At 53.9% G+C, this 26,602-nt stretch overlaps 1 protein-coding gene across 1 annotated transcript in view; it reads left to right on the top strand.

The window, feature by feature from the left end:
* RGS3 (regulator of G protein signaling 3) overlaps positions 1-26,243 on the top strand; it is a gene marked incomplete at its 5' end in the record, with an annotated part of 126,049 nt that extends 99,806 nt beyond the window's left edge. The window contains 6 exon segments of the mRNA XM_079706521.1: positions 8,796-9,764; positions 19,044-19,108; positions 22,887-22,988; positions 23,336-23,397; positions 24,020-24,186; positions 25,274-26,243. Coding sequence (XP_079562647.1) covers positions 8,796-9,764; positions 19,044-19,108; positions 22,887-22,988; positions 23,336-23,397; positions 24,020-24,186; positions 25,274-25,459 — 1,551 coding nt within the window. The 3' untranslated portion in view covers positions 25,460-26,243.
* Between the last annotated feature and the right edge of the window lie 359 nt (positions 26,244-26,602).

Below are 26,602 nucleotides of genomic sequence, written 5' to 3'. Positions count from 1 at the left end.
GCAGAGCTTTTTTGTTTGATCAGCCTAGTGTAGAACATCATAGAGAAACCACACGCTTCTGACTCTCCCGCCCATGAAGGGGTCCCCGGGTGGGAGGTGGTTTGGGAGGGTCACCAGGTGTATGTAATTCTGTAGCAGCCCTGCCCTCACCGGGCGAGTCAGACACCTGCCCCTCAGTTGCCACTAATTTGGGGTAAGAGCAGGGACCTTGCATCTGCTATTGCTCACCACTGCCTAGCACAGTGCCTGGGCCCGGGTGGGAGCTTGGTAAGGTCTTGTGAAGACAGAGAGGGAGAGAGAGAGGAAGGGCAGTGAAGGGGGCAGGCAAGGAGATCATGGGGCAGGAGAAGGAGCAGGTCTTCAGGGCCAGCAGACCATGTTTACACTCTGAGTCCTCTCCTTACTCGGCTTTTGACGTTGTGTAAGTTACTTAACTTTTCTGAGTCCCAGATTCTTTATTTGTGAAATGGGGCCAATTTTGCTAGACATGAGAAAGTGTAGGTAAAGCAACTGTTAACAGTGCCTACTGTCTAGTAGATGCTCAATTAATGCTTTCTCTCTTCCCCTCTCCACCCTTCTTTTTCACTGTTTTCTGTTTCCACCATCTCTAGCTCCACCTTCCTTATCTTTACAGCACTAAGTAAACGTGGCTTTCAGGGTAAAGTTCGAATTCCTTAACATAGCCATGCTTCTGCTCCACGGAACCACCTGCACTTCCTCAAATATTCCATGCTGTCTCTGGCTTTGGCCTGGATACCCTCTCCCATCCCTTTCCCAACCTCCTCCAAGAGCCATCCCAGTCTTTCCTGCTGTCTCTGGGCTTCCATAGCCCCTTGGGGTGGTGGTGGGGTGGTGGGAGATTGACATGGACCCCTTACCTGGTTCTCTCACCCAGAGACCCAGTGCCTTCGGGGAAAGACATGTGTCTTGCCACCGTTTGGCTTTGGTGCCCCACACAGGCCCTGGCACAGGACTGGGGCTCTGTAGGTATTTGCTGAGTATCTCTGGGGGTTGGGGTGGGGGTGAGTAAGCCAGGGACACAATCCTAATGAGCCAAAGCAGGACCTGCCCGGGGCCATGACAGCAGTGCAGGCCAGGCATTGGCAGGAGAGCAGAGAGCCCCCTAGCCAGGGTATCGCAGGGAGCATTTAACTGGGCTCCAAGAGATGGGCAGGAAGTGGACTTCAGAAGGTTGAGATAATAAGGAAATGAGACAGTGCACATGCACACATCTGGATCAGGGAGAGAAGGAGGGTGTCAGGTGGGAAGGGAGTGGTGGTGGAACTGACAGGAGAACTGGCTCTTGAGCAGAGAGCCCCGGGGTGGGGTAGGAGAGGCCCATGGGACCGCGCTCGCTTTCTGACGGAGGCGTCAGTCACCACAGGGACAGGAAGAGACTGGGGAAACTTCTGTTCTCCACTCGCACGGCTTTCAGATGAGAATAAGGCTGGAGGTGTAGAAGGGGTCTTTGGGGCGGTGGGGTTGGGGGCAGAGACTGCGAGTCCAGGCCCCCCATGCACACGGAAGACCCGAGAGGAGAAGGGGCTTGGCGAGGTGGTGACGGGGGGCACAGTACTGGAAACCCAGACCTTGGGAGCTGCTTCCCCTGCCTGGTGAGAAGCTGGTCATCCAGGAGGGTGGTGAGCATCTCAGCAGGCTCCAAAGGCCAGGCCTGAGGGCATGTTCTTCTGACTTAGCCAAGTGACATTGCCAAGAGTAGGGAAGGTTTCTAAGAGGGGTCCCCTCTCTTCTCACTCCTCAGGGTTTCCTCTTCCCTGCGTGTTGGTGAGCTGCTTCTCTGTGCCTCAGTACTGCTTTCAGTACAATGGGTATGCTCCCTGCTCTGGTGTGTTGCCTGCCTTCCTGAGCCCCTGACAGATCAGTGAGTTGTTGTGTGATTCTTTAGGGACAGAGAATTTTCAGTCTGCAGTCAAATTCCTCCTCCTTCCTCTCTCTCCTCCTGCAGTTGGGCCTCTCTTCATAGGGAGCGTGAACGGGTAGCTGACTCTAGCGGGCTTGTCAGCTGCCCAGCCTGGACCAGGGGCTGCCCAGGTCCTGCCTCTTCTTCATGGGCTCCATTACAGAGGGAGCGCCGTGTATTGGAACTGGTACCAAACTAGGTTCTGGTCTGGATTCTAGTCCTGATTCTGTTGTGTGACCTTGGGCATATTGCCTCCTTTCCCTGGGCTTTAGTCACCTTGTCTGTTAATGGAGGCAGCTCCCAGAATTTTCTGGGGAGTCAAAAAAAGGTCAAGATGCCTGGGCCCTACTTTTGGGGACTCTTATCCAGTAGGTCTGGCACTGGGCCCAGATATAGATATTTTTTAAATGTCCCACAGGTGATTCTAAAGTATATCTCTCTGTTGAGAACCGATAGTCTGGATCAGTACTTTGCAAACTTTAATATGCAAATGAATCACCTGGGATCCTGGTTAAATGTGGGCTCTGATCCAGTAAGTGTGGACTGAGGCCTGAGATTCTGTATTTCATAGGACTGCTGCTGCTGCTGCTTCACACGTCCCACTCTGAGTAATAAGAATCTAGATGGTCTGTGAAGTTTATTGGATTGCCCATTCATTCGTCCATCCATTGATTCATTCATGCATCATCAACACGTAAAATGGGGAGTGAGGAGAGGTGAGGCTAGAGGGAGAGACAAAGCCCAGCGTCTTCCAGGGCTACAGAATTTGGGCTTTATCTGGAGGGCACTGGGGAGCCACGTCAAGGTTTTAAGCCGAGGAGTGACAGGGTCAGATTTGCATTTAGAAGCCTCCTCTGACAGGGCACAGAGAAGGAGCAGTGGGGCGTGGACCACGGCTGGGAGGTCAGCATCAATCCCAGTGCTAGATGTCGTGGTCTTGAGGCAGGTGGTGGTAAGTGGAGACGGTGAGAGTGGATTCTTTTCTTTCTTTTTAATCAACTTTATTGTTCAGAGTAGTTTTAGGAATTAAGAGGAAAGTACAGAGAGTTCCCAATACTTCCTGTCCCTGCGCACACATAACCTCCCCCACTGGAAAGATTCTTTAGATTTTACGGGAGACCATCAAGGGGGATTTGGTGATTGGCCGAGGGGTGGCAGTGAAGAGAGAATGACACCCAGGTCTCTGGTTCGGGCAGGCGGTGGCATCATTGATACAGAGACTCCGAGAGGAGGAATGGACTTGGGGGAAGGTCAGGAGTTCAGTTTGGGCTCCATTGACTTGGGAGCACTGGTGGGATATCTGGAAGGAGGTATCCATGTCCATGCCTGGGCTCCAGCCACACGGGTGTCCTCTCTGTCCCCCAGGGTGCTCGCCTTCCTGGCTCGGGACCTTTGCCTGTGCTGTTTGCTCCCTCATGAGCTCGCCCCTGCCCACTGAGCAGATTTTAGCCTCAGTGTCCTTCCACAGGGTGGCCCTTCCCACACGCCCCTTTATTCTCTCACGCGACCTTACAGTTTTCCTTCACTATGGATCAGTGTTTTTCAAACTGTTTCTGTGGGTGATGACTTGGTTCTTGCCAGGCCTTCCTCTCCAGCCCGTAAGCTCCATCAGGACAGGGATCATGTCTTTCTTATTCTTGTATCCACAGAGCCTAGAACATTCTGAGAAAGGACAGGTCTGGGCTGGCAGCGGGGACTGGGTGTTGTCCATGACCAGATGGTACAGATGGTCCTTGTTGCCTGGGGAGTGGATGAGTGCTCGAGGGAGCGTGCGGGCCTGAGGTGAGAGAGGGGGCTGGAGCAGGTTCCAGTGAACAGGACACAGGCCGAGAGGCCCGCGATGCAGCGGAGAAGGGGGGTCATCGGCTAGGCGGAGGAAACCCAGGGGAGGAAATGTCAAAGCGGGCCGTGCTGCGGTGGTTGCGGCTGCCGCCTGTGGAGTGCTTGTGTACCAGCACGGTGCCGAGCTCTGGGTGTACGTCACTCCTCGCACAGCATCCTGTGTTATGGCTAAGGAAACTGGGGCCCAGAGAGGTTACCCCCGAGGTCACCTAGCCAGTAAGTGTGACGTGGGGGTCAGTATCCAGAGCTCTCCCCACTGTAAGGTGCTGCCTCCTTTCTCCTGGACTTTGCCAAACTTGCTGCAGTGGGGGCAGGGAAGGAGGACAGCCTGGAGGCCCCTGTGGCAGGGCGGTGGCTTCAGCTTCTGGGTGTCAAGAAGCCAGGCCTGAGGAGTTGGACTGGGGTCCCTGGAAGCCGGCATCGAGCCAGAGACCCAGAGGTATGCCAAACTTGAAGGAGCAACCCCGTCTCAAAAGGCAAGCCTGGAGGTCAAATGGCCATGTGGGAATTCTAGTAGCCTCTCCCTTTCTCCAACGACTTTCCATTTCACAGAGCACTTTCCTGTCCTTTCTCAGGCTTGGTCCCCAGAAGTGATAGTCTGGGATCACATAGCTAGCAAATGACGGGGTCAGGATTCCAGCCCAGATCTTCCGGCATTATGTCCAGGTCTCTTTCCAAAAATCCTTTGTAAGGGCCACCCTGAGATGGAGGGAAACCCCAGTTCACCCCCCACCCCCTGACCTCCACCAGCCCAGCCCAGCCCAGCCCAGCCCCGTGCAGGAAGTGGTTTCTGAGGGCAGATGAGGAACGCAGCATCTGTGGTAGATGTGATGAGTCATCTCAGAGTGCGAGCTGCAGGTTGACTCTGGGGTCAGCCGACCCGGCTCCATGCTTAATAGTTGTGTGACACTGAGCAAGTTATTTCCAGCAGTCCGCCACCACCCTCAACCCCAATAGCAGGTGGGGGTCTAGGGCCCAGGGGACGTAGCTGGTGTGAGCAGGCCTCTGGATGTCACACCTGTCACCCTTCCCCAGCCCGTTCTGAGCCCTGGATTGGGCTGGGGAGAGGATTTGATTAAGTCATAAACAGAGGCTCCACTTAGAGGGCCTGGTTCATTTCCTGAGTGCTTCTAGCAGGCGCGACATGCACAGAATTAGCCCTGGCCCAGCTAAGCCAAAGAAGTGATGGATGGGAGAGACACACACTCCCCGCAGAAGAGGGGCAGCTGCATGGAGCGCTCGGACCCAGGGCCCTGGGCCAGCAGGCTGGTCTCTGGGGCACCTTGGCTGGGTTCTTGTCACTTCCAGCTGCTGTAACAGCTGCCTAACTGGGTGTCCCCAGCTGCCTGCACTTTCTCCATGAGAGCACTCACCACACTCATTAAGACTAATTGTCTAACCTCTGTTTTTCTGCTTAGCTGAGGGCAGGGACTGTGTCTGACGTCCTCTGCTGTCCCCATCCCCACCCCAGGGCCTAACTCAGTACTTGGAGAATGAATGACTGCGTGTATGCATGCCATGTCCCAGTCCTCGCGCCACACCTGCTCACACCACCCAGGTGGTCCTGCTCACACCACCCAGGGCAGTTTCGCGTAGTATGGCTCTGCCTGTGCCATTCCCTTGCTCACAGGACGATCCCACGCCCAGCATCCATTCTGTACTATGGCTCTCATCTTTATTTCTTTTCCTTTCCTAATTCTCCCACTTGCCACCCTCTCCCCCAAGGTTTCAGAGGCCCCTTCCCCCCCAGGTACCCGATGCCGCCCTAGCTTTCCCAGGAACACAGGCCTGACCACACCGGCTCAGGTGCTCACACAAGCCCTGTCCAGGAGCACAGGATGGAACCGATGAGCTCTGGTCCTTGTTTGCCAGTGTCTGCCCTGTGGCAGATGGGCCTGGGGGAGGGGCCTCCAGCAGTGCTCACAGCCTGCTCCCCTCCCTCTAGACCCCTGTGGCCCCAAACCGTTGTGTGTAAGGGTCCAAGGAAGTGGGGAGAGACCGTTGGCCGGGAGGCAGGAGTTCTAATACTGAACCAACCTCAGATTTCTTAGGTAATTTCCTTAGCCCCTGGGACCTCAGTTTCCCTATCTCTAAGATAAGCCTAGACTAATAATAGCTCCTACTTTATCAGATGCTTCTCTGGGGCTGGGCCCTGTGAAGAACACTAACTTAGTCCTGTGAGTCTGGTGTGATATCATGGCTCTGTTCCAGGTAAGGAAACAGGGCTGGGCTCGGAGAAGTCGGGAGGCTTGGCCATTTTCTTGCACGGCTGGGAAATGACACCGCTGGAATCAAAATCAAAGTCCACCTCGGGCAGTCTGAGCAGGAACGGCCAGGCGCTCTGAGAGCCCTTGGTCCTGGGTGGTTTCTCGGAGTCCCTGGGGCGGGGGCCCTCTGGGGACAGAGGCACTTACCCTCCTGGCTTTGTTTGGCTTGGCCTCGGTTTAGGGCAGGATTGGCAGAGGCAGGCTGACTTGCATTTCTGGTTTTGGGTCTGTTGCTGCACTTTCCCCAGGGGCGGGGAGGCCGGCTCAGCGCAGTCACTGCTGGTACAGGCCCGAGCCCCCGCACCGCCCCCCAGGAAAGGGGAAGTGCAGCCTGCTCCCCTCTCAGGGCCCAGCGCCAGGCCCCGAGGGCACCGATTGCTGCTTCCTTAGTCCATCCTTCCAGAGGGAGGGGTCTGGCGGGGGTGGGGGAGGTGAGAGAATGTAGGGCACCAGGGAGCTGGCTGCAGAAGTTTGTTTTTCTTGAGGGAGAAGGCTCCTTGGTGGGTGGGAGACGGCGGCGGGTTGGGGGGGGACTGGGCTGCTCTGGGGACTGAGATCCAAAGTGGGCTTGGGAAGAAGGAGCCAGAGGCCAGGCTTTAACCCCAGCTTAGCCCTGGGTTTTTTGTTTGTTTGTTTGTTTTTAGCCTTGGGTTTATGGGCGCCTTGGGGCAAGTCCCTAGGTCACTGTCCAGGCTGGGCCCTCTGTCTTCCTGTCAGTGCAGTGGAGGGTCTCTCTGACCCCCTGAGAACAAACTAAGGCTCCCAGATGAGATTCCTGGAGTTTGACAGTTTGCTTCCAGGGGTCCATGGGAAAGCTGTGTCACTGTTTGAGGTTTGTGACCATTGTTTTAATCACCATGACTACCACCACCATCATCCCATTTCAGAGCTTTGGACTTTTTATAGTCTCCTCTCCTGGTGTGTCACTTGGGTACATTGGTTAGCCCATTTCATAGGTGGAGAGCCTGAGGCCCAGAGGGTTTAGGGACTGGCTTATCCTGACCCCGTTGTGTGGTTCTAGATTGGCCCCTGCTCCTTTCTGGGCCTCAGCCTCCCCATCTGTGCTGTGGAGATTTGGGCTCGCTGAAGTTCCAGGGTCTGAGGCAGTGAGATCCAAGGGATTCCCGGGTGGAGCTGTCTTCATCCTGGAGCTGCAGGCAGGATTTCCAGGGCAGGAATCCTCCTGGTGAGTGGGCACCTGTCTTTGGCTGTGCCTGGGAACCAGACCCTGGCCAGATGGTCCTAGAGTCCTCTGAGGCGTCCCCTCCTGGCTCAGCAACTCTCTCTGCACCCCACTGCCCAGGGTGGTGGATGGGCAGAACCTTTCACTGTCATCCTCCCAGGCGGTGCTCTTACCTGCACCAGGCTTTCACATCTGCTCTGGGGCTTCCAGACGCCACTGTGACCTCTGACACGTGTGTGCAGCACCCTGCAGCTGCCCCGACCTGTGGCTGGGCCACTTATTCCCAGATGTGAGGCCTGGCTGGTCCAGGGCTTAAAAGAATCCCCAGCTGCAGGCATAGCCTTTCAGTCTCTGGCAGCTGTGCAGTGGTGCATAAGTCGCTGCTCTCTGGGCTCATCTTCCTCATCCATCAAATGGACATTTGTGGTCATAGTAAGACCTCTTAACCTATGTGCTGAGGTATTTAGCCCTGAAATTTTCCACCTCTACGTGTGTGTGCACGCGCACGCGTGCGTGCGCGTGCGTAACTGTATAGTTCCCAGGGATGTGTGGCATCTTTCTCTTTCGTTAGCTCTAGGTGCTGTGGGCTCTTCATAGACGAAACCCGGGCTCTGAGTAGTTCTAGGTCCAGCATTCCAAGTCCTTAACTGTGATGAGGGACCCAACCTAGCCCAGGCCTGACCGACTTTCCCGTGTGGCTGTGACACTGAGACACCCCTGACTTTCTCTGAGCCCCAGTCTTCCTGTGAGATAGCTGCTTTTCACACTCCATCACGGGCGCCATTTTTCCCTTTGCAAATGAAATCTGCAGGAACCCAGCAAAACCTCCAAGGGTTCTGAGGGTTGTATGTGAGGTTGTGTGTGAGGCAGGAAATGCTTCCTTTTTTGTATGTGGAACTTCTGAGGTTCCTCCAAACACCGTTTCAAAAGCGCTGGGCGAATGATCCCTCAGTGAGGTTCCATGTGTCTGTGACATCTGTCTAGTCCAGGTGTGAGCAAATATTTTGAAGTTCTGGTTTTATTCCAGTTTATTAGTTTCAGAAAGATCTAAACATTCAGAGCAAGTTCTAATTTGAATGACTCACTAAGGTTTTTTAAAACCTTTGGTTCAGGTAGAAGATATCCTTTGTCTGGGTCCAGGATTCTCCCACTTGGTGATTGCTCTGGCTTGGGGCTTGGTTTGATTCTGGCCCATGAAGGCAAAGGCTGTCTGGCTCCTCATTTATTCACAGAGTGACTTACTCACAGAGGGACCATGACATTTCCCTTAAGAGGGGTTTAATCTGCCATGGCCCCTGGCATATGGTAGGAGCCAGATAATGGTAGCTAACCTCTCCCTCTTCTCCCGTAAATGACCAACCATGTTTTGATGGAGCAGAAGTTTCCAGCGAGGAAATAAGGGTGGGAGCCCATATTCAGTTACGCCAAAGGGACTGTCAGGTTTCCATGTGGCACTTCAGCTTTCACAGTGTAGACTGTGGGGTTTGGGTCACTGCTTGATTTTGTTTCAATCTCTGTGACATTGGCTTGTGCACAGTAGCCTCCACTTGTGAGCCTTCCTCATTTTCTCTTTATTTCACAGATGTTTAAGACAGAGGCAGATGAGAAGAAGGAGATGCCCTTGGAGGAAAGGAAGGGGCCGGGTGCCGAGGACCCCTCACCCAGCAAGGACCCCTCTCGTGGCCAGGATCCTCCTCCAGGACAAGACCTTCCACCCAAAGAGGACTCCTCTTCCAGCCAGGAACCTTCTGCTGGCCCAGAATCACCATCCAGCAAAGACTCACCTTCCTGCAAAGAGTCCCCTCCGGGCCAGGAACCCTTGCCAAGCCAGGACTCTTCACCATGCCAGGAACACCCTACAGCCCCAGCCTTCTCTCCATGCCAGGACCTTCCTGCTGGGCAAGAACCCTCTCCCAGCCAAGACCCTCTAATCAGCAAAGACCTCCCTGACATCCAGGAGCCCCCTGCCCAGGACCTTCTGCCCCGTCAAGACCTGCCCCCGAGCCAGGACCCCCTGGCAGCTGAGCCCCTTGCTAAGGAGACCACGAGCTCTGGGGACCCACCAGCAGCCACAGGAGACTTGCCGGTGGCCTCCAGGCCAAACTTTGTGATCCCCGAGGTCCGGCTGGATAGCACCTACAGTCAGAAGGCAGGGGCGGAGGGGGCCAGCTCGGGCGATGAGGAGGATGCAGAAGAGGCTGAGGAGGGTGAGGAGGGAGAGGAGGACGAGGACGAGGACACGAGTGATGACAACTATGGAGAGCGTGGCGAGGCCAAGCGCAGCAGCATGATTGAGACGGGCCAGGGTGCGGAGGGAGGCCTCTCGCTCCGCGTGCAGAACTCCCTGCGGCGCCGGACGCACAGCGAGGGCAGCCTGCTGCAGGAGGCCCGCGGGCCCTGCTTCGCTTCCGACACTACCTTGCACTGCTCAGATGGAGAGGGCACTGCGTCCACCTGGGCCATGCCTTCGCCCCGCACCCTCAAGAAGGAACTGGGCCGCAATGGTGGCTCAATGCACCACCTTTCCGTCTTCTTCACAGGACACAGGAAGGTAAGGGGGCCAAGGGTGGAGGGGGAGTGGGTCCATGACAGGGTGGGGTGGAGGGAGCGTGCGTCCGGGAGCTGCAGGGAATGAGCCTTTGCTTTGTCCCACCTCTGTTCTTCTCTCAGCCTTCCAATGAGCCTTCTACCCATTTGACAGAGGATAAAACTGAGGGCCAGAGGGACCAAGAAGGCAGAACCTGGACTTAAACCCAAGACTTTATGACTCCAGATATTCTTACAGCTCCGTTGTACTGGGGGAACCCACAGAAAGTAAAGCAGGTGTATTTGGATCTAAAAGATCCAACATCATAACTGGAGAAATAGTTATAATTTACACTTGGTCCAGGCCTAGCCAGACTAGAAATCTTTCAGCCAACAAGCATGACAACACATATTTCCTCTGTGCTGGCATTATTCTAAGCGATTTACAGGAACTCATTAATTCTCACAACAGCCCTGTGAGGTAGATACTGTTGTGAGGAAACTGAGGCACTGACAGGTTATCTGATTTGCACCAGGTCGCACAATTTATAAAAGTCTGAATCAGAATTAGAATGTGGCTCCAGGGCTGGAGCTCTTAACCACTGTGCTCTTTGCCTCTTGCAAATATTTATAAATAGATGAACAAGTGTTTATTGATTTCCTGCCGTGTGCCAGGCCCTGTACTCTGTGCCACAGCAGGGTCCACAGAAATGTGTGAGGCTGATCTCAGCCTGTGAGGAATGCTTTTTCTGTGTGGTCCCGGAAGGTGGCCTAACAGTGAAAAGATTGCATCATGGCCTTGAAGCCCATTAGCCAACTTGAGCCTGGGCTCTGTCCCTTACTGACTGTGTGGCCTTGGGTGAGTCACTCAGCTCTTCTGAGCCTTAGTGTCTTCTCTGAAAAGCAGAGATTAATAGCACTCACGTCCCATGGTGGTTGAGGGTGAACCCAAAGACCCCAGTGCCTGATGACATTCGTGCAGGTGCCAGGCGAATGCGGTGGAGGTGCTCACAGCCAGTGTGGTGCAAGGTGTTGTTATGACAACTGTTGTGAAGCCAGGCAGGTGCAGATTCAGGGAGGAGAGACCCCAGGGCCTAGGGGCACGAGGGAAGGCTTCTGGCAAAAGATGCTCTTCAGTCTGGCCTTGAAGTTTGGGCAGGTTTAGAATAAACAAAGAGGATGAGGTAGGCATTCTGTGAAAGACCATGACCTGGACAAAACTGTCTGTAGAAGTCAGTTTAGCTAGAACAAGGGATTTCTGCAGTGCAGGGATGGTAGATGGGTGGCACTCATTCTGCCATTTCTGACTCCAGACCCATGGCAGACATGACTAATGGATTCCAGCACATTTCCCCACCAAGTTGGGACATGGCCTCAGAAACCTTCTTAGCTTCTCAGCCACAAGCAATAAGGCCTCTGGGCATGTGGGAGGACACCTTCTGCTGAAAGGTGGCTGGGCTGGAAGGGCCGGTTGGGGCCCTCCAGAAAAGGGCCTTAAACTTTGTGTCCAGGAATTGGAACTAAATCCCAAAGGAATGGGGACTGGATCTGTTTCCTCATCTGTAAGCACTTTGATGTGCTCCAAAATCACCAGGGGAATAGGTTATTTATTTTTTAACATCTTTATTGCAATATAATTGCTTTACAATGGTGTGTTAGTTTCTGCTTTATAATCAGCTATACATATACATATATCCCCATATCTCCTCGCTCTTACGTCTCCCTCCCACCCTCCCTATCCCACCCCTCTAGGTGGTCACAAAGCACTGAGCTGATCTCCCTGTGCTATGCGGCTGCTTCCCACTAGCTATCTATTTTACGTTTGGTAGTGTATATATGTCCATGCCACTCTCTCACTTCGTCCCAGCCTACCCTTCCCCCTCCCCGTGTCCTCAAGTCCATTCTCTACGTCTGTGTCTTTAATTCCTGTCCTGCCCCTAGGTTCTTCAGGACCATTTTTTTTTTTTTAGCTTCCATATATATGTGTTAGCATATATGTTTTTCTCTTTCTGACTTACTTCACTCTGTATGACAGACTCTAGGTCCATCCACCTCACTACAAATAACTCAATTTTGTTTCATTTTATTGCTGAGTAATATTCCATTTTATATACGTGCCACATCTTCTTTATCCATTCATCTGTCAATGGACACTTAGGTTGCTTCCATGTCCTGGCTATTGTAAATAGAGCTGCAGTGAACATTGTGGTACATGACTCTTTTTGAATTATGGTTTTCTCAGGGTATATGCTCAGCAGTGGGATTGCTGGGTCATATGGTAGTTCTATTTTTAGTTTTTTAAGGAACCTCCATACTGTTCTCCATAGTGGCTGTTATCAGTTTACATTCCCACCAGCAGTACAAGAGGGTTCCCTTTTCTCCACACCCTTTCCAGCATTTATTGTTTGTAGATTTTTTGATGATGGCCATTCTGACTGGTGTGAGGCGATACCTCATTGTGGTTTTGATTTGCATTTATCTAATGATTAGTGATGTTGAACATTCTTTCATGTGTTTGTTGGCAATCTGTATATCTTCTTTGGGGGATTGGTTATTAACATATAGATTTCTAAGTCCCCCTATCTGGAATCAGATTTTCTGGAATCAGAATTTCCAGGGGGCGGTGCCCAGACCTTGCATTTTATTTTTTTTTTATTTTTCATTTTTTTTTTTTGGCCACACTGCGAGGCTTGCAGGATCTTTTTTTTTTTTAATATATTTGTTTATTCATTTATTTTGGTTGTGTTGGGTCTTTGTTGCTGCGTGCAGGCTTTCTCTAGTTGCAGCAAGCGGGGGCTACTCTTTGTTGCGGTGCACAGGCTTCTCACTGTGGTGGCTTCTCTTGTTGCGGAGCACGGGCTCTAGGCTCCTGGGCTTCAGTAGTTGCAGCACACAGGCTCAGTAGTTGTGGCTCGCAGGCTCTAGAGCGCAGGCTCAGTCGTCATGGCGCACGGGCTTAGTTGCTCCACAGCATGTGGGATCTTCCCGGACCAGGGCTCGAACCCGTGTCCCCTGCATTGGCAGGGAGATTCTTAACCACTGCACCACCAGGGAAGTCCCAGACCTTGCATTTTAAACACGCCACTCAGGGATTGGAACGTTCCCCATAGTTTGAGTTTCACCATCTTAGGCCGTTTCTTGAGGCAGCTTCTATAGGAAAGAGTCCAGAACTCTGTCCTACTAAGGTGAGGCTTCAGGCTGACTCAGACCAGGCCTGGACACTCTCCTCTGGAGGACGGCTGAAGTCTAAGGGCTTGCCACCTACCTTGGGCCTCCCGATTTCAGTGCCCCTACCAGACACTTCCAAGTTATGTCCCCTGCCCCCCTTGCTCCAATACAAATATTTATAGACAGATAAATTCACACACATTCTCATGTACATTTCTAGTTCCCTATATCCGTTGATCTCAGCTCCTATTTTGGGGCAGCTCCTATTTTGGACCTGGTAGTCCAGCAGGCCTGGGCCAGCTCTCTCCTGTCTCACCTTCCTCCTTTGGGTGCTGAAGGTTCCCACTGGCATCCTCCCCTCCCCCACCCTCTTTTGGCCTGTTGCTTCCTTTTTTGGGCTTGAGTCACTAAGCTGGCAGGGACCTCAGAGGCTGCCACTAGCCCCTTGGTGGCTACCCTTCCACGTGGCTTCTGCTTGCCAGGCCTCAAGTCCCTCATCATCGTTCATATCCTGCTCCCTCCAGACAGCCAACTTCAGTAAGAAGCTAACCCTTGTCAGGGGGAAGTGAAGTCTAGGCTGGACAGGTACCCTGGTCTCCCTCCATCCCTCACTGGCAGTGGGCCTTGGGCAAGTCCCTGCCCTTCTCTGTCCCTCAGTTTCCTCATCAGTAAAATAGGTATTATCAGTAAATAATATTGATACCTCCTTCATAGCATTGCTGGGAAGATTAAAGAGCCTGACTCAGGTAAAGTGTTCAGGGCAGTGCCTGGCACTCAGCACCTGCTAGGTGCTCCATAAATGGGAATCGTGTTGATGATGATGGTGATGATGATGGTGATGATGATGGTGATGAAGAGGAGGAGGGGGAGGAGGATAGCAAGAGTAGTAATGGTTCTCCCAGCATTCACTAGGCGCCTCCAGCTCCCCGTTCTAGCCTTCACAACACTGCCGCGAGCTGGGACCAGTTGTACTCATCTTACAGTGGGGAGCCTGAGGCCCAGGGAGAAGGGTTTGTCCCAGGCCACGTGATGATGGAGCTGGACAGTGGCCTCACCCTGTCCAGTTGTCTCTGGCCCTACCCCAGACTCTGCACACCTCTTGCTGGTGAGGGGCAGGGTGTGGGGGGATGGCAGCCGGGGGAGGCGACGGGTTTTCCTGACTTCCATCTTCCTGGCTTGGGCCTGGCTTTCCATGGGGTGGTCCATGGATGCCAACAGATCACAGTTTCCAGGCAAGAGGTAAAGAGGAGAGGGGTGAGGTCTTCAGGCTGTGGAGTCAGTCGGGCTGCATTCATGTTTCAACTCTGTTTCCACCCTCCTGGTCCTGGGACCTAGGCCAAGTTACGTTTTTTTCTCTGAGCTTTAGTTTTCTCTTATAAAATGGGAATGCTGAGTCTTCACGGAGTTGTCCCAGGGCTTCAAGAAGATTGCAGCATGTTGACAGCTCTGTGCCCACAGTAGTGATCCTGTGACAGAATGAGACCCAGGAGGGCCAGACAGAGCTGGCGTGGCCTCGGGCCTGTCATTGTGCTGCTGTGTGGCTAAGCTGAGGCTGGCCAGAGCGCATGCTGTCTATCACAGGGGTGACAGTCCTTGTGTTACTCCTCGCCTCACCTGTCCTTCCTCCCTCTTGTACACTGAGTGATTTCTGCTGTGTATAGGACTGTCTGAACCAGACAGACCTGAGAGATGGTCCACTCGGCCACGATCATCTTATGGATGGGCTGCCTGAGGTCTAGAGAGGAAAAGATCCCCCAGGCTTATCCCGCGGGTCATCCCCTGAAGCTGGCCCCTTGTGCTGGCTTGAGTTGTCTCACAGTGCCCTCTGCTGCCAGACCCCTGCCTTGCCGGCTGCTCCCTGGAGGTCTGGCAGAGCAGATCCACGGGCCTGTGTCTGTCCTTTGCCTGGGAGCCGGGGGAGCTCCAAGAGTATCTGTGTCTCAGCCCACGACGCTGCCATTGAATTTCACCCCAGCGTGGCCTGGCTTGGCCCAGGATCACGGGTCATGCTTTGACAGTGAGGAGAAGAGGCTGTGGCCCCTCCCTGGCTGTGCTTCATTCTCCCCTCCTGCAGGAAACTGGCTTGGGCAGAGGCTGTCAGCCGAGGGTGCCAGCCCTGCTGCACTAAGCTTACCACCTAGGCTGCAGGTCAGACAAGAGGTGCCTTCCAGCTCCAAGACGTGATAATACCTTCTAGCCTCCTATTTTTAAAAAGCCTAAAGGACTATTTCCTCTGTCTAAACAAATAAGTGTAGAGTTTAGCTCCAGTGTTTCTACAAGGTTCCTTGGGGTCTGCCAGGATAGTCTGGGTCAGAGAGAGCAGCCAGTCATGGCCAGGTGGCCCCAGAAGTCAGATCAGGACCAAGAGGAGAAATCAGGGGAGGCCCTGCTCACAGAAAAGCCCTCAATCATGGGTGGGCTCTGGAGCCACACCTGAAATTCTCTGCTACTGTCCGGCTCAGAGAGCCCAGGCAAGTTACTGGACTCCTCTGGGCCTCAGTTTCCTCAGCTGTAAACTGGGGAAAATAACAGCAAATAGCTCTTAGAATTGTTGAGAAGGTTAAATTAAAGTATGACATGGCACTTTAGCACATTGCCTGGCATATAGTAAATAACAGCAATAACCACCATAGCTTATAGTTATTGAGCACTTCCAGTACCAGGCACTTTCGCATGTGTTCATTAATCCTCATAACAGCCCTATGAGGTAGGTCCAGTTATTATCCTCATCTTACAAATAAAGAAACTGAGGCACAGAGAAGGGATGTAATTTGGCTAAGGTCAATTAGCTAATAAGTGACTGAGCTAGGATTCAAATCCAGGCAGTTTAGTTTTTTATTATTATGGTTTTTTAAAGTAAATTTATTTTATCTTTGGGTGTCTTGGGTCTTCGTTGCTTCACGTGGGCTTTCTCTAGTTGCGGCGAGTGGGGGCTTCTCTTCTTTGTGGTGTGGGGTCTTCTCATTGCGGTGGGTTCTCTTGTTGCAGGCACAGGCTCTAGGCACGCGGGCTTCAGTAGTTGTGGCACACGGGCTCAGTAGTTGCAACTTGCGGGCTCAGTCGCTCCGCGGCATGTGGGATCTTCCCGGACCAGGGCTCGAACCTGTGACCCCTGCGTTGGCAGGCGGATTCTTAACCACTGCGCCACCAGGGAAGCCTCTCAAACCCAGGCAGTTGAGCATTTAACTCTTAACCCTGACTATTATTATAGTTATAATTACAATATGAATTATAATTATTCTTCCAGTCCCTGGAGGTGGCCGGGGGGCTGGGCAGGCCCCAGGGATTTCTCTCTGGAGTGAAGGGAGGGCTGAGTGGTTCTGGGTTCGCCTCCATTCGCCTTTCAGCAGGGAGGGCCATGGAGCAGAGCAGGCAGTGGGGAGCAGATGGGAAGGAGAGGCCCCTTTGCGTGCTGGGCCCTGGGCAGGCCTCGCTGCAGCTCTTGGAGACAGGAGACTTGGGAGCCAGTCTGAGGCCAGAAGTCAGAACCCTGACTCTCTGTCTCAGTTTCTTCTCTTCCTGGCACATAGCACCCCTTGGTGTGTGGGTTTCACTAGCCACTTTGGGGGCCGACTCCCAGGGCCAGAGTTCCCTGGCCCCTCTGTCAGGCTGATTGGTGAGGGCCCGACCCTGGAGATGACCCCCTCCCAGCAGTGGAAGGAAGAGCCCATTTCCCAGCAGTGCAGAGGCTGGGGGTGCCGGGCGGGGCGGGAGTGGTCCCCAGGCCCATTGTGTGGGGCCGATAAAGTGCGGAAGCTGAGGTTAAATGGGAGGAAGCCCAGTGCTGGCGGCCCTTTCCCACGGATGGGGGCTTCAGGCACGGCCCAGCCAGCCCGGCACAACTGTGACCTGTGTGCGTGGGGTGACAGTGACAGCGTCCACTGGGCTGTGAATGCTGGCGGTCCCCGATTACTGACGGCGCCCTGTGTTCCAGGTTGGGCATTGGGGGCCCAGACTTTATCCTGGTGAATCTCTCAACAGCGGGTTGGGTGGCCATCACCATGCTTCTGCTAGAGCTAAAGAAGCTGAAGCTGAGAGGCCAGGAAATGTCTCCAAAGTCAATGGCAGCAGGATCTATACCCAGGCCTGGCTGCAAGCTGTAGATCCGGAATCCCACACCACAGACGGGCGTGTGCCGGTGTGCGCACGTACACACATGTTTACAACCGTGGTGGGACAGTGTTCTCAGGAAAGAGGCAGCATTTCCCCTGAGTCTTTCATTGAAGACATTCAAAATGTGCCCCATCCTCTGCATTTAACTAGCAGCATCCTCTGGCAGAGAAACACAGGCCCTGAATTCAGACAGACCTGGATTCCAGCTGTCACTTAAAGGCTGTCACTTAAATCCTTGGGCAGGTGACTTAACTTCTCTGAGGTTCTGTTTACTTTATGGACTTACTCTGAAGATTAATGAGATAGTGTCTGGATAATGTCCATTCTGAGGTCTGGCCTATAGCATGAGCTCCATGAATGAAGCTATAATTCATTCATCCATCCATCCATCCGCGGGTGGTTGCACCACTGAGGCCGGTAGCTCCCCCTGCTGGCTATATCTGGATTAAGGCCACTTTTCTTGCCAGGATTGAGCGCGCAGTATTTTAAGGTTTAGCCCATCTTCTTTAATTTTACAAATGAGGAAACTGAGGCCCAGGGTATGGCTCATGAGGAGTCCGAGCTGCGATTCACACCTGGGGGCCTTCTGTCTTATCTTAGGACATAGTGTCCAAGCCCAGCCTACCCTTAGTTCTACCTCCTCCAATATCTCAGAGCATTTCCTGTGCTCCCGCTCTGGAGTGGCACTGTGGAGGCCCTGGTTTCCCCTGGAGGAGGCTGGGCACACACAGGCAGGGCGACAGAGGGCGGGCGGCCCCAGCAGAGCTGGTGGGAGCCTGGAGTGGTCTGGATGAGGCGAGGAGTAGCAGACTGGGAGGAGGTAGAGATAGGGCAGAGGAGGAGAGAGTGTTCCAGGAAGGGGGCACAGCACAGGCAAAGGCAAGCAGGTGGGGGGTGGGCTCAGTGGAGCCCCAGGGAGTAAAGTTGCAGGCCTTGGGTCAAGCAGTGAGGCCTTCAAGACACATCATTCCCAGCCTGCTTTCCCTCTCTCTTGATTCATTCATTCATTGAACAAGTATTTCTTGAGCTCCTCATGTATACCAGGCCCAGTCAAGGTGACCTAGACAGAGGTGAAGGCAGACAGAGGCCCTGCTCTGGGGAACTCACAGTCCAGTAGAGGAGACAGATTTGGAAGAAGCCATGTTGGTTAGAGTGGGGACCTCACAAGGGGTGAAGGGGGCACACCCTTGGTCTAGGGGCCAACGAGGGCCTCCCAGGTGAGGAGGCATTTAAGCAGCTTACCCGAGGTCAGGTCTTTCCTGAGGCTGGGTCTTAGGAGGAAAGGGAGGTGGGAGAGTCATAAAAGCATCCCCCATGGAAGGAATAGCACGTGCAAAACCCAAGGTGAGGGGACCGGGCTGTGAAGACGTTCCTTCTGGCTAGAGGGCAGTTTGAGGAGGTTGCTGGAGTAGGGGTGGGTCCAGAGAGATAACCAAAGGAGTTGTAACTGAGGTTGTTGTGGAGCTTTCTGACCAGATCCTAAGATGGTAGACCCTGCATGTCATGTCAGGGCGTTTGGACATTATCAAGAGGGTACTCGGGAACCATGGAAAGCTTTAAAGCAGGAGAGGTGCTCTCCTGTGTGATAATTTACTTAACACACTGCTGACCAATCCCAGGTCTCTTTAAAACCTCAGAATCCTGAGTGGGTTAGTCATTATGATCTCCATTTTGAAATTAAAAGCACTCGAGGCTCAGAGAGGGACAGCAATTGGCTAAGTCACACAGTAGAAGCTTCCTCTCTGGCCTGCCCTACTGCCATGAATGCCGTGTTTCTGGTTTCTCCCTCACAAGTCGTGTATCAGGAGGAGACTCTTTTGGGTGGAGGCTCTGCTAAGCCAGCCACACTCCATGAACAGACTGCCCCCTGTAGCGGGGTCTCCCTCCCTCCCCTGTTCTTCAAGGGGTGGGAGCATGGAGGTGGGAGTGGTTTGTAGGAGCTGCTGGATCCCTGAGCCTCTCTTTGCTCAGGCAGCAGCCCCTGGGGTACCCAGACTGCAACGTGTCTGTGTTTTCTCTGCAGATGAGCGGGGCTGACACAGCTGGGGATGATGATGATGCCTCCCGGAAGAGAAAGAGCAAAAACCTGTACGTTGCAAAGATCCCTGGTCCTCACCCTAGTGATCGGGGGCGGGGGGGGGGGCTCCCTGCACCCCCCTTCGTCCTCTGCCCTCTGGCTTATTCCCCATGCCCAGTGGCCTAGGGGTAGAGGCGGAGAGAAGGGGCTGAACCCAGTCCTGCCCCAGACAGACACCCGTGAACAACGGGATCTTGGGACTTAGCAGTGGCCCCAGGGTAAGGTCACCAGGGTCCTGAGCACCCAGCACTGCCCTCAGCATCCACTCAGAGTGAGGCAAGGTGCTGATTTAGTATCTGGAAGCCACAGGGAACCAAGCAGAAGCAACCAACCAGGTTGCCCCGGCCCTGTCCAGCTGCTAAGCCAAGCAGCGGCCAAGTGACCACGACAAGTTCTTTGCTCCCTCTGAGAAAGGGCTGACCAGACTGGTCATGGGATTCCCCTTTCTCCTCTCAAGCTCTTGCATGCTAGCAGTCTTGGGCATTGCCAGAAGGGGGTGCTGCTGGCTCAGAGAGCAGATCCGGTACCTTCCTGGCCACTCCCCTCTCCCCGCTACCCCGCTCCCGCAACCATTTGTACTTTCGATTCGATTCGGAGGTTTGTTAGAGGTGCTCATTCATTAACAGAGCGTGAGTGGTTTCTTCTCGGGTCTCTTTGTACCTCGGGCCCTGGAGACTGCAGGGGGGCAGGGATGGGAGGAGGCAATGAGGCACCTGGTGGCCCACAGAGGGAACCCCTCCCCGCTCCAGGTCCTGTAGTGCCCACCATTATGCACAAGTTGGGCCGGGGTGGTGGTGGTGTGGAGGACAGGAGTCCTTCCCAGATGCCTCCTGCAACCTTCTTCCCTGACCTCGACCTTGGCTGGGGTCCACTCCCTAGAAACTCTTTCCCCAGCTTCCCCTGCCCTCTCCAGTTTCCTGCAGCAACTGTAGGCTTCTCTCACTCTGCAGCCAGGAGCAGTCACACTTTCTAGGGAAGGTAAAAGGCACAAACAAAAATAATTCTTTGCACCAACCAGCGGGTCCAGGCAGCATCAGAGCTGCCGTGGGTGGGGCTCCCAGGGGTGGAGCTCCCAGGGGTGGAGCAGTGGAGGGCAGCAGAGAGTGGACATCCAGGGTGCTGGAGCTGCCCTGTTCCACCCACTCTAGCCTTCTTTCAAAGTGGGCGCTGCCTTTTGACTGCCTGAAGTTCACATTCTTAAAACCTTAGTCAAGGATTCTTAGAATCTGGGATGATAATAAAAATAACTCATGTTTATTGTGCTAGGCACTATTCTGTGTGCATTACATATATTATCTAATTTAACCTTTACCATAGTTTTTATTTTACATTTCTTTTTTCTTATTTACTCTATTTTGCAAGTGAGTAAACTGAGGCAGAAAGAAGTTAAGTTACTTGTCCAAGGTCACAAAGCAAGGAAGTGGTAGAGTTGAGATCTGAAACCTGGCATGTTGGCTCTAAAAGTATATATAAATATACATATATTTTAAATTTTATTTATTTATTTAGTCAGAGCCTGTTATTATTAATTAATTAATTAATTATTTTTGGGGCCTCGCTGCACTGCTTATGGGATCTTAGTTCCCTGACCAGGGATCTAACCCAGGCCCCCTGCAGTGGAAGCACGGAGTCCTAACCACTGGACCACCAGGGAATTCCCATGGAGCCTGTTATTTTTAAGCTTGGTGCAGGACACCCTGAAGGAGGTCCACAGCACCCCAGCTAAGTAGCCTTTGAGCCTCTAGTGGCAAGAGTCCATTCCCCAGAGGGCACTCATTCCATCTTTTCATGGCTCTGACTGGAGGAAAGTGTTCCTTTAGCTTCCCCTTATGGGTCCCTGTTCTGCTCTCTGGGCCCACATGGGGACACATGAGGCACCTCTGAGCTCTGCCATCCTTTCTCGAGTTGCCCGTGTGGCAACCAGGGACTTCCGAGGACCTCTCCAGCTGTGCCCTGCAGCTGTGAGTCTGCCCAGCTGTGCATGTGGGAGGAAAGGCTTGTCTGGGCAGGGGCTTCAGCCTCCTCCAGCCACAGAGAAACACAGTGGTCTCTGAGCCAGCAAGGAGTCCAGGTGGATGGTGGCAGCCTGCAGGCTGGACCTCAGGCAAGCTTCTCCTGCTCCCTGGGAGCGGGCCAGGACCAGGGGCTCTGAGACAGAGCACTGTGCCCCAGGAAGCCAGGCTCTCTCACTCCCAGCCACGCCAGGGCTCTCCGAGGGCCTTGATCCTCACCAGAGGGCTGCCAGTCCCTGGACTCCTTGGCCTTATCTCATTGGCTTGGAATCTGCTAGAGCAGGATCCCAATCTCTAGTCAGCTGTCCCAGACCCTCAGGACAAGTATGAATTAAGCCTGAGCGCTTTTGCCCCAGGGACTGTGCTAAAGCTTTCTGTGCATTTTCTCCTTGCCTCAAAACAACCCCAGCACATCGTAGGTACTATTATCATCTGTGTTTAACAGATGAGAAAACTTGACATTCAGAGAGGTTAGGTAACTTGACAAAGGGCACACAGTTGGTAACTGCTGGAGCTGGGATTTGAACCCAAGACTGTCTTGCTGCAGCACTGTAGCTTTTAACCTCCACCCTGGACCACTTTCCTTCATTAAACAGGGTGTCCCATAGGTCTTAGTGCCCTTTGAAGCTTGAATAACTTCAGAAGTATGCTCCCAACTTATAAAACACATTTGAGAGTTCAATTATTCAAATTTCTTTTACACTTATTTAGCTTTGTGATTTTGATAACACATTTTTAATTTTATGCATTTAATTTTTGGTTAAGTCAGCATTTTTCATCTGTGATCAGGACAGAGATCAAAAATTAAAACAAAAAATTTATTACTCAAAAGTCATAAGACTAAATATGCAGGAAAAAATTAATTCATTTCAAATGATGTTTTTGAGAGTTTACAGGATTTGTACTTTTGAAGTTATTCAAGCTTAAAACTACTGAAACTTTGTGGGACATTCTGCATGTTCATGGATGGATGTATCCAAAGCCAATGACAGGCTGAGCTGTCTTCTGGCAGGAACTATTCTCTAGGAGGTGCCCAGAGTAGGGGTCTGGGGACAAGGGGGAGGCAAACATGAGCATGAGACACTTAACCCCTTTCTTGCCAGCAGCTTGCCCAGGGCTGAAATCTGCCTGGGGGAATGGCAGGGCTAAAAATGGTACTTGGCTAAAAGTAGCCAGTCCTGCCACCCAGGTGGGCAGAGCCTCCCCCTCCCTCCCGCCTTCCCTCCCAGCAATTTGCTGACTTGTTTTCTCCTCCTTCCCAGGGCGCTGCCATGGCAACGGGGAGGCCAGTCACAAATAATGGGTCTGGCTTCCTGCCTGGGCGGGCCCCAGAGGCCGCCCCTTACAGACACATGCCCCTTTCACAGGCTCCCTCTCAGGGTTGGCCAGGAGGGATATATTTTTTTCTGCTCCGGTCCTGGTCCCTCCCATTTCCTGGCTCCTCCTGTCTGAGTCCCAGCCCAGCCTGTGCCTGGGAGTCCAGTCCTCCAGCTGGGATCTCAGCGAGCGCTCGGCTGCTGCCCACACCGTTGCCGCCTGGGACGCGGGTTGGGAACAGGAGCCTGGGGTGCTCCCAGCAGACGGTCCCAGGCAACAAGGTGGGGGGCCCTACAGCGATGCTCCGAGGCATGTACCTCACTCGGAACGGGAACCTCCAGAGGCGGCACACCATGAAGGAGTAGGTGCCCCTCACCCCAGCCTTCCCCCTCCCGACCCTGAATTTGCAGCGGCCGAGTGTGCCAGGCTGACCGACCCCGTTTTCTGCTTCTGTCTCCAGAGCCAAGGACATGAAGAACAAGCTGGGCATCTTCAGGCGGCGGAACGAATCCCCTGGGGCCCAGCCAGCGGGCAAGGCAGACAAAGTGACGAAGTCATTCAAGTAAGTCCTCTCTGGCCCCCCTGGGCCCCCCTCAGACACTCACTGGTCCCTGTGGGAGCAGGGCTAGCAGTGGGGTTAAGCGAGGAGGCTGTTGGCTTGATCCAGCTCTGGGGCGATGGAGGCTCTCGTAGAGGGAGCCTGGTACCCGGCATGAGCCGCCCTCATGGGGAGATGCTGTCCTGGGAAGGATGACCAGGGAGGGGCAGAGGTGGGGATAGAAGTGATGCCGGCCCCCTCCTGGGCTCCCCAACCGGGCTAAGCTACTTTGTGGGCCAAGGCAGCGGACAGAGGTCCCCCAGCCCTAGCCGCCCCACTTCCCTCACTGTGCCCCTTGCCTCACCCCTCAGGCCCACCTCAGAGGAAGCACTCAAGTGGGGCGAGTCCTTGGAGAAGCTGCTGGTCCACAAATGTAAGTGGGGGCCAGCCGGCCTGTTCCCTCCCTGTGTCTCTCCCCACTCCTCCTTTCCTCCTCTCCCAGGCCCAGAGAGTGCGTCTGGCTCTGCAGAGGTTACCTTTCCCTCTTTCCTGGGCCCAGTTAGGTGTCCCTACCATTGGGAAAGGCCGAGGCCCTTGGTCTGGCCTTGGAGCCGGCTGCTGCCAGCCCCTCCCTGTCCATGGGAGCTGGCACTGCCTGCCAGAGGCCGTTGGGACCTGTGTGCTCAGACCCATATTCCCAGAATAACAATAAACATTTCCATGTACTGAGGGCTTACACTGGGCCAAATGCGCCTGCCATCTCGTGGGTGGGAACCCCTCTGATCCTCACAGGGCTCCAGGAAATAAGGCTGATGATCCCCATTTGACAGATGAGGAAACTGAGGCACAGATGGGGAGTGACCTGGCCAAGGCCCACAAAGAGGCAATGGCAGCGGGGGGACCATATCCCAGGGTTCCTGGCTCTCAGGAGTGGGTCAGTTTACTAAGATCCCAGCAGCTGCACCTGAAAGGCCCCAGGAGGGTAAGCTGGGGGGCCTGAGGACAGGAGGGGCTGGTCTGGCCTCTCACCCCAGGATCTGGGCTTCTCCTCACAGATGGGCTAGCGGTGTTCCAAGCCTTCCTCCGCACTGAGTTTAGTGAGGAGAACCTGGAATTCTGGCTGGCATGCGAGGACTTCAAGAAGGTCAAGTCACAGTCCAAGATGGCGGCCAAGGCCAAGAAGATCTTTGCTGAGTACATCGCGATCCAGGCGTGCAAGGAGGTAGGGCTTTGGGCTGGGCCCTCGGGCCCCCATCCCCATGCCCAGTGGCCTCTCAGTGATTGGGGTGCCTGGAAGCCTCAAAGAGGAACTCAGGAAGGGGAAGGACCAGAGTGACTCTAGGGACCATGTGCCAGGTTGAAGAGGAAGCAGGCTGGGGCCCCGGGAAGAACAGAATCCTGACTGATAACAAAAATGGCCTGCTGGGTGCCAGGCACATGCTAAGCCCTTCACGTATGAGCGCTCATATTTAACCCTCATGACAACTTGTAAAATAAGTTTTAATATTATTTTCATTTTAAAAATGAGGAGACAGTGTCAGAGAGCCTAACAGGTATTGAGTGCTTCCTGTGTGCCAGCTGTGTCTGCTTAATATGGATGATCATGCTTAATTTTCACAACTCTTTGAGGAATGTACTATTTTTTTTTAATTTTTAAAATTAATTTTATTTATTTATTTATTTATTTATTGGCTGCGTTGGGTCTTTGTTGCGGTGCGCGGGCTTCTTATTGTGGTGGCTTCTCTTGTTGCGGAGCACGGGCTCTAGGCCCGTGGGCTTCAGTGGTTGCAGCATGCAGGCTCAGTAGTTGCGGCACGTGGGCTCTAGGACACACAGGCTTCAGTAGTTGTGGTGCACAGGCTTAGTTGCTCCGTGGCATGTAGGATCTTCCTGGACCAGGGATCAAACCCATGTCCCTTGCATTGGCAGGCGGATTCTTAACCACTGCGCCACCAGGGAAGTCTGAGGAATGTACTATTATGCTACCCTATACATAAGACGTTTGAGGCTCAGAGCACTTAAGTGATTTGCTTAAGGTCACACACCTAGATGTGGCACTGCTGGGATTTGAACTTGGGCAGCCTGACCCTAGAGGCAGTGATTTCGGGCCCTATAAACTCTACTACCCCTACAGTAAGTGACCGAGCCAGGACTTGATTCCGCTAACCTGCGGGCCTCCCCTCTGAACCTTAAGATGTGGAGCAGAAGGGCTTGGGGGTGAGAGGCTGGGCAGGTCCTGTCCCGGCCCCTGGCCCCTAGGAGCAGCTTCTTGCAGGCAGCCTTGACCATGTCACCCTCGGCCTCCACAGGTAAACCTGGACTCGTACACACGGGAGCACACCAAGGACAACCTGCAGAGCGTCACGCGGGGCTGCTTCGATCTGGCTCAGAAGCGCATCTTCGGGCTCATGGAGAAGGACTCGTACCCACGCTTCCTCCGCTCGGACCTCTACCTGGACCTCATTAACCAGAAGAAGATGAGTCCCCCGCTTTAGGGGCCACTGGGGTAGAGCTCAGCGTTCACACCAGGCGGGCGGGGCCCCTCCCCACCTGCCTCCCTACCCCCTGCGACAGAGGAGGCAAGTGAGCCCCCAGAGGCTGTGTCCGGACAGACAGACGGACATTTGGATGAGAGGCCTGGACCAAGACAGGCCCAGGCCACTGGAGGAGTAGAGGGACTGGCCCCGCTGGGCCCCCACTGCCCTGGTACGAGGGGGCCCAAGGGCCCTGGCAGGTTGGGGGCGCTGGCTGAGCCAGATCTGGAGCTGCTGCTTCCTGCTGCGCAGACTTCGCAATGACCAAGTTCCTTAAAGAACTGGCTGATGGGCAGGGGGCCGAGGCCTGGGCCCTGGGGCTCTCCGGGGGGGGGGGTCACTCGGACTCACAGCTCAGACCCCCTCCTTGAGTTTTATTTATTTAAGCAGCAGTTGGATGCTTGGCATCTCGTCCTGTAATAGGAAACCTTTGCCTCATCAGTTTTCCTAATTTACAAGTGCAATATTTTAACCAACGCCTTGTGAAAAGCCACCTTGCGGAGAAGGTGGGCACCATTTTCCAGTTTCAGGGGATCTGCTGGTCCCAAGCCCCAGTGGCGGATAGCTGGGCCTGATGGACTGACAAGGCCCAGAGGGGCGGGGGCTGCAGTCTGACCTCACACCAAAATCCAGCACCCCTGAGTGAGGGGTCCCCCGGGGCCTCTGGGAAAGCATGGCACCCTCAGACCACACAGTGGCCGAGTTCAGGAGCAAATAAAAGCCCTGTGTTATTTTTTGTTCTTGACCCTTTCTGTGTGTTCCTGGTTTCAAGGCTTCCCAGGGTGACTGGGGCTGGGACGGCTGCTGGGTGGGCTGTCAGTCCAGCTTCTTCTCCTCTCTTGCCGTCACCTGCCTCCTCTCTTGCCATCCCTGACAACCGCCTCCTCTGTGCCAGGTGCTCTGCCAGGCTTGTTCTACTTACCATCTCATCTTCACTGCGAGCCTGGGAGGTGGGGGTTATCCCCGTTTTACACATGAGGCAGGTGAAGCCCAGGCAGGTAAGGTGACTTGTCCAAGGTCACACAGCTGGCAAGTGGCAGAGACAGGGTTCAGCCTAAGCCCACCTGGCTGCAAAGCCTGCTCTCTGGATTGCCGTCCTCTACC

Source organism: Hyperoodon ampullatus, assembly GCF_949752795.1.
Source record: "Hyperoodon ampullatus genome assembly, chromosome: 6".
Lineage (NCBI taxonomy): Eukaryota > Metazoa > Chordata > Mammalia > Artiodactyla > Ziphiidae > Hyperoodon > Hyperoodon ampullatus.
This window is presented reverse-complemented; position numbering and strand designations above follow the sequence as displayed.